Source organism: Zootoca vivipara, chromosome 7 (assembly GCF_963506605.1).
Source record: "Zootoca vivipara chromosome 7, rZooViv1.1, whole genome shotgun sequence".
Classification (NCBI taxonomy): Eukaryota; Metazoa; Chordata; class Lepidosauria; order Squamata; family Lacertidae; genus Zootoca; species Zootoca vivipara.
Window position 1 is genome coordinate 75,239,943 of NC_083282.1, and position 11,571 is coordinate 75,251,513.

Below are 11,571 nucleotides of genomic sequence, written 5' to 3' on the forward strand. Positions count from 1 at the left end.
AATTAAAATACTTGGTGCACAGGCCCATAATGCTAATTTGCATATAAGGGCTGGGAACAACTTTGGTGGGTAGGGGCCTTCTCGGTAGTGGCACCCTCCCTGTGGAACGCCCTCCCATCAGATGTCAAGGAAATAAAAAACTATCTGACTTTTAGAAGACACCTGAAGGCAGCCCTGTTTAGAGAAGTTTTTAAAGTTTGATGTTTTATTGTATTTTTAATATTTTGTTAAAGCTGCCCAGAGTGGCTGGGGAAACCCAATAAGATGGGCGAGGTATACATAAATTATTATTATTACTACTACTACTGCTGCTGCTGCTACTACTACTAATGATCACTCGTAGCCGAGTAAGATTGTCTTCCATGAACACGGTCTTAACAGTGAGTTCGTAAGTGACTGTGGAGGCCAATTCTGGATCCACACATCCTTCCACAGAGGGGACATGGGTTTCCGGGCGGGAGCTGATCACGGTGAGGGTTTGCCAAGTGTGCCTTCTTCTTAACACATTTCTCCCTTTCATCCTGAGTCATAGCTGCCAAGTTCTCCCTTTTTTTAAAGGGAAATTCCCTTATGCTGAATAGGCTTACTCGTGAGAAAAGGGAAAACTTGGCAGCTAGGTCCTGAGTTCGAGTGTCTTCAAAGCCTATGACACCTTTGGTAAAGGCTGTTCTCCAACTGGAGCGCTCGCAGGCCAGTGTTTCCCAGTTGTTAGTGTTTATACTACATTTTTAAATATTTGCCTTGAGACAGTCTTTAAACCCCTTTTGCTGACCACCAGTATTACGCTTTCCATTTTTAAGTTCGGAATAGAGTAATTGTTTTGGAAGACAATAATCAGGCATCACTCCCAACACGACCAGTCCAACGAAGTTGATGTTGAAGAATCATTGCTTCAATTCTGGTGATCTTTGCTTCTTCCAGTACACTGGCACAAAATCAAACTATACTGTGTATAGCCCCATTGTTGCAGCAAGATTAAATGTGGAAGAAGCCTCCTGTGCTTCTTGCACCACGGAACAAAGGCTTTTATTTTATTTTATTTTATTTTATTTTATTTTATTGGCCCTTTCTCGTCGCCTTGCCTTCACTCTGGATGCTTCAAATACCTGGGCCATGTAAAATGCAGTAAATTCAAATGTGGCTATTCTAGTAAAGTGCCTTTTTTCAGGGGGTGGGGTGGTGTCACCTATACAGCTCATTACCAAGGGCACAAGGGACCCTAGGTACACCTCTGTTTATCAGTAGCAGGTGGACTTGGACTTGATGGTTTGACCAATCTGAGGCAGAGCCAATTTTTTTTCTGGTTTTCTGTCCCCGCTCTCCTCCTCCCTTTCAAAGGTTCTGTGGACACGTAAGCAATAAAGTACTAGCACAGTTACTGAGCATCTAACAGAACTTAACCCTGGGAGGTAGGTTAGATTGAGGGAGTCTGTTTCGAGAATCCTCAGCTTTTAAATATATTGTGGTACATTTGTGCCCACATTCTTGTGGGCTTCAGGAGGCACTATCTGGTCCTGTGGGGAACAGGGAATTGTACCCAGGCCCAGAACAGGTGACTAACTGGTAACGAAAGGCATTCTCATGGAAAATCTGGTTTAGGTATAAGGCAAGCCTAGTTTCATTTTCAAATCTCAAGCCAAGTTTAGGGACATTTTTTAAAAATGCAGCTGTAAATTGAGCAGTTGGATCCAGAGTTATCTGGAGCTACTAAAGTGCAAGACCTGCGGTGACATTGTGACAAAGTCGCTGTCTAGAGCAGAAGTGCGTATTTAAAGAGACGTCCTTGTGGAGGAGTTATATTACCATTGTCAATGTTTCATGAATGCTTGTAGGTCAGGTACAGAGTCTGATGCCAATTCGTCCTGTCTCTGAAACCTAATCTGCATAAATTTTAGTGCCAGAGAGGCCAAAAATCCAGTCAAAGACCCTCAGCCCAGCCCTCGTATAGGGAATGATCTATTTAAGTATCTTACAAGTCCAATTGATTTTACAGAGATAAAATCATAGCGTTGTAGAGTTGGAAGGGACCACAAGGGAATCTTTTGCTCAATGTGGGGCTTGGGCCCACGGCCCTGAGATTAAGAATGTCATGCTCTACTGACTAAACTATCTATACAGTAATTGGATGTGGGGGGGGGGCAGAACAGCTGTAAGGTGGGGGGGGGAATCTGGCCACCTGCAATACCAAGGAGCAGTGCAAGAGCATTTCCTCACAGGAACACTGGGCAACACCTTGGTGTCATAAGAGACTTAATTCCAGAAAAGTACCACAGTGTGGTTTCTTGTACAAGAAGGAATACAGTCTTGTACGACTATTGCATACTGGAAAAAGGTTACTTCCGCCATCATTTATAATAAAATGGAGGTTTTCCACCCAGGGGCAGCACATCCTTTTTCACTGCTTGGTGAAATTGGAAGTACTACCCAACCCTGCTTCTGCTGCCGCCATGCCAACTACCCCTCTTCCTCTGCCGCCAGGCTAACTGCCCCAATTACCATTTCCACACAGTCCTATTCTCTTGTAACAGTTGAGAAGATAGCCGGGAACTATCTCAACCACAACTAGACGCATTTTACTTAATTCCCCCATTTCCCCCAGAAAACAAGCCTTATGAGACATATTAAAACCAAAGCAATATTCAAACATCACATCACAAACCACCTGCACTCTACTGATATTTGTAGATTTCTATTCGCCTCAAAGAACTATGATTTCCAGAGTCTTCCCTTGGAATTGCTGCTCTTTTTTTGGGGGGGGGATAGGGATATCCTAACAACTCGAGACGCGGGTGGCGCTGTGGTCTAAACCACTGAGTCTCTCGGGCTTGCCCATCAGGAGGTCGGCAGTTCGAATCCCCGCGATGGGGTGAGCTCCCATTGCTCGGTCCCAGCTCCTGCCAACCTAGCAGTCCGAAAGCACGAAGTGCAAGTAGATAAATATGTACCACTCTGGCAGGAAGGTAAACGGCATTTCCATGCGCTGCTCTGGTTTTTCCAGAAGCAGCTTAGTCATGCTGGCCACATGACCCAGAAAAACTGTGGACAAACGTCGGCTCCCTTGGCCAGTAAAGCAAGATGAGCGCCGCAACCCCAGAGTCGTTCACGGCTGGACTTACTGTAACTGTCAGGGGTCCTTTACTTTTTAACAACTCTCAGCACCCTTAACAAACTACAGTTTCCATATTTCTTTTGGAGAAGCCAGGACTGCTTTAAATGGTATGATACTGCTATAAATATATAGTGCAGATGGGGCCAAATATACATTACATGCATCTATCACGCAAACTCAGCTGAACACTTTTTTCTCCGGTAACATCCATTGGGTTAGAAATTACTTTTTAGGAGCGCCTACTATTCACCAATAACAATCCCAGCAGCATGAAATCATAATGCCTTTTATACAATGACAAAAGAGGTGTTTTTCAAAGTCTCTTTCCCCATGGATAAAACTTTTGCAAATATGCCCTGTAACTGAAAGCAAAGGGCTTATCTCTTGCACACACACATGCAGACCAGCTTTACTAATCTGCTGCTTCCAAAGAAGCTGGTGGAAATTAAGGGGTTCTGAGCACACTGAGCGTTTTCAGAGATTCCTAGCTCTTCCAGACCGGAATAACTATCAAATAACTTCGAAGCCATTAGCATAAAGCAACCCGCAAATGTGCTACTCCTGAGCGTATGGAGGTTTTTGTTCTCTCTGTCATACTGTGACAGTCTATTATTCTTAACTCTCCCTGCAGACTTCCAGTCCAGCTCTTTTGTCTCCCTTCCAGTTATTTGTTTATTTTACCCTGTTACTGCTTTGGCCATTCACAATCTGGATTCTTCAACCTGTAATTGTCTTTAATTAATTATAAGAGCTGCCAGCATGCATAAACAAACACCTTTAATGGCTGAGTGCCTAGGATGTAGGTAAATGATGTAATAATAATACCCTGTTTCTCATATTTTAAGACATACCCATAAAATAAGCCATAGCAGGATTTCTAAGCATTCAAGGAATATAAGACATACCCCGAAAATAAGACATAGTGATAGGCGCAGCAGCAATGCCAGCCGCGGCAGGAGGAGAAGGAAAAAAATAAGACATCCCTTGAAAATAAGCCATAGTGTGTTTTTTTGAGGAAAAAATAAATATAAGACATGTCTTATAATATGAGAAACACGGTAATACAAGCCAGTCAAGGCTTTGAGTTGAGTTTTCACAAGACAATGGCTGTGCACACATTAGTGGCTTAAAACGCAGTGAGGTCATTTGCACCCTCTGCGTTTTAAGTCACATTTTGTATGCTGTTCTGCATGCCAGAGAGGGAGCAGGGATATCTTCACCCAATGTGCATTATCCGGTTTGTTTCCCTGTGCCAAATTCTTATTCAGTGAAGCTGTCAACTGCGCATGTGCTGCCATCTGCATGTGCAATAGCTGTCTCAAATGCGCATACCTCAAGCTTAACCTTGGCTCACGTTTTCAAATTGGATGGAAGCTGGTTTGAGGGGAAACGCCTCAAATAGCAGTATTTCTTAAGAAACTATAGGACACATATGGGTTGTGGCTAATGCAATGTATATGTTAAAACTTCAAACACCAGCGGTGGAAGCATGCTGGAGCCGGAATAAATGGGAATGTGTACACAGCCTAATATTTCCTACTAGCCACGGTGCTTGCATGCAGAAAACTGCACGTGTGCTTTGTTGGAAATGACAAATGTATACATGCTGATTACTTTATGCAACAATTGTATTTCCTGTGTGTGTGTATGCGCTTTCCATGACGGTGATGCTCACTGCTGGCGATGCTCACTGCTCATATGTCGCCACTGGGCAGTTGTTCAAGAGCAAATGTGGTCCTAGGCTGAAAACATTTTCCCACCCCTGCTCTATTTATTATTATTTACAGTAGAACCTCAGTTTATGAACACCTCGGTTTACGAATTTTCGGTTTACGAATGCCGCGGACCCATCTGGAACGGATTAATTCACTTTCCATTACTTTCAATGGGGAAGTTCGCTTCAGTTTATGAATGCTTCAGTTTATGAACAGACTTCCGGAACCAATAAACTGAGGTACCACTGTATTATATTTATATAATATTTATATTATATTTATATACCACCTTTATCTTCCAAGGATCTCAAGGTGGTGCATGTGGTTTTCGTCCTTCCCATTTTGTCCTCACAGCAAGGTAGGTTAGACTGGCCCAAGGTCACACAGAGAGCTTCATGGCTGAGTGGGGGGGGGATTTGAACCCTGCTCTCCCAGGTCCTAGTCCAATGCTCTAACCATTATGCCACATTGCTCTACTCCATCTCTTCCATTTAATATGCCCGTTCATAATTTCGTAAGCAATTTATACTGCTGGGTGCTAAGGGGGATCTTGCAAAATTTCAAATGAATCAACAGATGCAACACGTCAGCACACTTATCTTGTGCAAAGGCCACTTACTTCGGATCTCGGTTGTAGCATACTTTGGAATCATAGAGTCCATGGTGAGCTCTGGGTGGAGAATGCATCCGTGGGTATAGGCATCCATGGGCAAGGAATCCAGGATCTCTCTGTACTGCATTACTCTGGAATGAAGGAGACTCCCCGCCTCTGGAATTAGCTGGGTAACGTGCTCTGAAATGTAGCAAGAAAAACTAAAATAAATGCATTCTTTAGTTACATGCAGTGCTTATATGAGGGTTTTCTCTTTTACTTCAGATTTTCTATTCTTAAAAAAAAAAGGACACAATTTGAGTACAGACGTACCTCGGAAGTCAAACGGAATCCGTTCTGGAAGTCCGTTTGACTTCCAAAGGTTTGGAAACCAAGGAGTGGCTTCCGATTGGCTGCAGGAAACTCCTACAGCCAATCGGAAGCCACAAAAGCCGCATTGGACGTTCGGGTTCCAAAGAATGTTTGCAAACTGGAACACTCATTTCCAGGTTTGCGGTGTTCAGGAGCCAAAACGTACAACTCACAAGGCGTTCGCAATCCAAGGTCGACTGTATACATTTGTTGCATTTGCTTTGTTCTTACGGGTTGTTTTGCATCCAATATTTAAAATGTCAAGGAACTGGGACTTTTGGCAATGACTAAGAAGATAAGGGACACAGGTGGCGCTGTGGGTTAAATCACAGAGCCTAGGGCTTGCTGATCAGAAGGACAGCGGCTTGAATCCCTGCGACGGGGTGAGCTCCCATTGCTCGGTCCCAGCTCCTGCCCACCTAGCAGTTCAAAAGCATGTCAAGTTCAAGTAGATAAATAGGTACTGCTCTGGTGGGAAGGTAAATGGTGTTTCCGTATTCTGCTCTGGTTCGCCGGAAGCTGTCTGTGGACAAACGCCGGCTCCCTCAGCCTATAGAGCAAGATGAACGCGCAACCCCAGAGTTGTCCACGACTGGACCTAACAGTCAGGGGTACCTTTACCTTTACCTTTTTGAAGGTAACATAGAAGAAACAGGCAGCACAGAGACAGTAGTCATATGTGGGATAGCTTAGTCGGTAGAGCAGGAGACTCAGGGTTGTTGGTCCGAGTCTCATGTTGGGCAAAATGATTCCTGCATTCACCCTTCCAACTCTACAATTCTAAACCTCTGTTTTTATTGTATCATCTAAATCCTGCACCAACAGGCCTGAAATCATAACCTTCAATAATGGTGGTACCTAAATTTGAAATTTAATAAATAGGCCTAAATAATGATGGTGATGTGCTTGAACCCAGCCAGGGACGCTATAACATTACAAGGATTTCAATTAGGCCGGAAAAAAATTTAATACAAGTTAGAAATGCAAGACACTATCTGCATTTGTGTATATGTTCACTGCAGAATGGTATTGGATAATTTTTTATGCCCAGGGTTTGGGCTGCAATGAGTCTGATTTTTAAGACTACAAAGCTTGGGAAAGAATTGTTTTTAATTTAACATATAAAACACCTACATTTACATTTACATTTACACAATACACATACACAACACACTACCTTATTTTTGAAACATAAAACATACCTACATTACCCTATATAATACAGTACCCACCTATACTATACATATCAACATACCTACACACCTACCCCACACGGACACCCACCAAGTGACTTGACTTCCAGCCGTTCTTGTTACGCTACTTCATTTTTCCAACTGCCTAAACACATTTCATTATTTCTTTAATCTCTTTTTCTATCTTGACTTTACTCTCCTTTCACTCTAATCATTTTCTGGATTCACTCAATATCTGTCAGAAATTCTTTTTCCACATAAATTTTGATGTATTCCTTAAAGATAAAAGGTAAAGGGACCCCTGACCATTAGGTCCAGTTATGACCGACTCTGGGGTTGCAGCACTCATCTCGCGTTATTGGCCGAGGGAGCCGGCATACAGCTTCCGGGTCATGTGGCCAGCATGACTAAGCTGCTTCTGGCGAACCAGAGTAGCACACGGAAACACTGTTTACCTTCCTGCCGGAGAGGTATCTATTTATCTACCATACTTGCACTTTGAGATGCTTTCGAACTGCTAGGTTGGCAGGAACTGGGACCGAAGAACGGGAGCTCACCCCGTCGCGGGGATTTGAACCGCCAACCTTCTGATCGGCAAGCCCTAAGCCCTGTGGTTTAACCCACAGCGCCACCCGTGTCCCTCCTTAAAGATAGCCCACTCCTTATTCACTTTTTGTACTGTATCTCCTCTTATCCTCCCTGTTAGTTTGGCAATATGGAAGTATTCCATCATTTTAGATAGCCAGTCTGTTTTAGTTGGGACGCTGCTGCTTTTCCAATTTTTGGCAATCAATAACCTTGCCACCATAGTCACATGCATAAATCTTGGTCTGACCATTCTTTTTATTTCCTCTGACATGATACCTAGGAGAAAGGATTCTGGGTTTTTTTTTCAAATGAAAATCTAAACATCTTTTTCAATTCGTTATAGATATTTTCCCAGAATCCTACTATCTCTTTGCACTCCCACCACATATGTAGAAAGGTTCCTGCCCCGTTGTTGCATCCCCAACATACATCACTACAGTTTTTATACATTTTTGCCAGTCTGACCAGAGTCAGGTACCATCTGTATTGCATTTTCATTACATTCTCTCTTAAATTATAGCATGCCGTAAATTTGATATCTCTTTTCCACAGCCCTTCCCATTGGCTCATCATAATATTTTTCCCTAAATCCTGGCCCCACTTTACCATCACTGTCTTCACTTGCTCCTCCTTTACCTCCCATTCTAGGAGCAAATCATATGATTTGGAAATATGTTTACTTTTAGATTGGATTAAGTACTCATCCAATCTTGAAATTTCTTTCTCAAATCCTTTTTGTTTATCTTTTGCTAGTCTCTGATTAATTTGAAAAATATGGCAGCCAATCGTTCAATTTTTTTTAACTTCCTTATATTCTTTCAATTTAAGTTTGTTATTTTCCTCTTCCAGTAATACCTTATATGTTGCCTAATTTATTATTCATATTCTTTCTCTTTATGGTCATGATTTCTAAGGGTGAGGTTCCACCCTTGGTGGAAAAGAAATCTAACATTTTTTGGGGGGAGAAGGGATTCAAATCTAACCAACTGTGAGTTTCTTGAGTATAAGCCCTATAATTCAGTACTTTTAAGTGTCTGTATTAATTACATGATTCGGGATTGCTAATTTGATTTGGCAATGAAAGACTTGTTACAATTCAACACAAATTTGAGTCCAGGTCTCCACTGCTCAGATTTATCTTTTGCTGCCTCGCATCCAAGACCTGCAGAGTTCCTGCATCAACTTGTCACTTGCAAGGTCTTCTTTGTCAGGTTTGTACATACATTGTCTCTGTGTCTCATCCATTCAGCCCTTGTTTGGATGTCAATTCCCCCTACAGTTGCTGGCCTTATTTCTCCCAAGTCATTCCACGACAGCAGGCATCCATCTTTCAATTACAGTTACTTCTAAAAACGCAGTGGGGACAATGCTGGAAGAAGGAAGATGGTATTTCTCTTCAGAATATCTGGGCCGTGTTTTATAGAGGCATTCACTTTTATCGGCTGGACAGTGAGTAAATTTACTGGCATGGTTCAGTGGTGCAATGTTTTTTGGGTGGGGGTGGTTACATCTTGCTGTTGTTTGCCAGGGCCCAAGTATGGAGGGAGCAGTTTGTAGGCGCAGGGAAGAAAGGGGATTATTATTTCTTTCTAGACCTGAAGGTCAGTGGCATCTGATCTGGGCTGTAAGCTCATTACTGCGAGCAAGAGAATGCGGCTAAATCATACAGCATGCTTTTTGGTATGTTTATGCAGACACAGTTTCCTGCATCTATATGGGGTGTGCAGACTTTGTGAGCTTTGCTGGAGCCAACAGCCCCCTTAATACATTCTACATGTGAAGGGAGCTCTGTCATGTGGTCAAGGGGCAGTGGAAAATTGCTGGCCACGCCCCTGGGCTCACATGGCTTTTGACAACTGGGTGCCAAGCACAAATTTGGCTGAAGATGCTTCTGTGAGTCTGCAAGGGAAAGCATTCCCCTCTGAATTTCTGCTTGTGATGCATCTTCTGAAGGCAGAGAAGTAGAGCAGCTTTGGGGAGCTCTCTCATGCACCCAGACCTGCTGTCTTTGGCTCCACACACAAGGTACTGCTAATGGGAAGGTTTGGGGTTTTTGTGGGGTTTTTTGAGATATTTCCTCCCTTAAATATTTCTTTCGGGTTAGCACATGCAGAATATCAAGGCATACCTTAACTGATAAACAACTACTGAGCATTTAATTGGACAGAAAACCCCTGTTTATTTTCTCTTGTTATACCTTTCAAGTTTAGAGATCTGGCTCTAATCCTAATAGAATATTGTAGTTCCTCACCCTAAGCCTCTTGATTGAATTGGCCCATATAAGGCTTATTCAATGCCAAAATCCTTTAAAAGACTGCTGATAGCAAATGAAGTGTCTCAGTTGTAAATAATACCAATATAACAAGAGCTTTTTCTTTTCCATCTTTCCCTTTTTCTCATTAAAAGAGAGTGCTCAGTTTACCAAAATAAGAAGTTAAATAAGGGCATCTCTTTGCTAATAGGAGAAGGGGAGCATTTGAAAAATGGCTGTGTACACACTCCCATTTACTCTACATCCAGTGAGCTCTACACCACAGGTTTGGGAAGACCACACCACATTATGTTAACCCCAATCCATATATCTATCCTGTTATTTCTTGTGAATATTGCATTTTGATGTGTGTGTGTCCCCAAACTAGCTTTGTTCCAAATTGACAACAACAACAACAACAACAACAACAACAACAACAACAACAACAACCACCTAGGTGTGTGAGGCCAATAAGGTGTACATTGACTTTGAAGTGGTAGGAAACAGTCCATTCTTAACACCTTAGGGCAGGGGTAGGCCAAAACATCTGGAGGGCCGCAGTTTGGGGATGCCTGGTTTAGACTATGTCTCTGGCCCCCCAGCAGGCCAATAGACTTTACCCTCGTGGACATGGGACTCTGATCCAGTCACCATTTGACATGGTAACACACAGGGAACTTTGACAAACGGATCAGACTGGGTTCTGGACCGCAACACTTGCCTCACAAAAGCAAGGGGAACCACCATCGGTACTGATTAAAGACATAAAATACAACACTCTCCTTAAATTGTGGAGTGTGGTGTGATTAGTCAGTGCAGCCGGCAGAGTTGGTGGTGAAAAACTGTGTTGTTCCACCCTCTGCATTGGCAAGGGACCGTCTTTCGGCTTAAGATACATTTTCACATCCCAACAAACAACTGAAATAGGAAGCACAAGCGTGTTGCGCCTCACTCTTTTACGCTTTTTCTGCAGTAGAGATTTTGCACTCCTCAGGTAGATCAATGTTGGCACCCTTGCAGCATAGAAAGCACATAATTAATCTAAACATGTTTACTTGGAGGTGGGGACGGGGGAGAAATTTTATCAAGGTTGTGTAATTGGTTTTTATGTTTTGTTATGGTTGCCATATTTCAAATAGTGAAAATCCAGACACAAAAGTTGAGGTTTTGGAGCTATTTTAAAGAAAATTTGCCAAGATATAGACATGGGTTGCCATATGTGCAGATTTTTCCAGGCATTTCAGCGAATTCCGCCCGGACACTGTTTACGACTACCATATTCTGGCTGTGTTCAGGAAATTCCGGATATATGACAACTCTAGATTCGTAAATCGCTTGAGAGTTACCTTAGCATTAAGCAGTATATAAAATTATCATGTTTTTTTTAAAAAAAATATTATTATTACCACCACCCACCCTTCACCCTAAGGTTGCCACAACAATAACAAGGAGCACCCAACCTCTGAAGAACTGTTATGTTTCGTGGAAGGGAAAAGCATGTTTTGACTAAATCCCAAACCCCATTTCCAAACTGGTCCCACAATTTTTTATAAAATGTGTCTGTCCTCATGTATATGTACAGGTAAGTATATGTAGAATTGGAGTCTCAGTTGTATTTTTAGGGGGACTTAGCAAAAAGCAACTCATTCTAATAATCCAAGATCTCATATATCATGGGCAATGTTTACTACCTCTGCTCAAATTTGCTGAATGCAATAAACGGCAAGGGAAGTTCATTTGGATGCAAAGTA

General features: G+C 42.5%; 1 protein-coding gene across 1 annotated transcript in view; it reads right to left on the bottom strand.

Annotated features, from left to right (window-relative positions):
* Positions 1-11,571, bottom strand: part of GDAP1L1 (ganglioside induced differentiation associated protein 1 like 1) — a 44,863-nt gene that overhangs the window by 13,361 nt on the left and 19,931 nt on the right. The window contains exon 3 of the mRNA XM_035123115.2: positions 5,444-5,617. Coding sequence (XP_034979006.1) covers positions 5,444-5,617 — 174 coding nt within the window. The remainder of the gene's footprint in view (positions 1-5,443; positions 5,618-11,571) is intronic.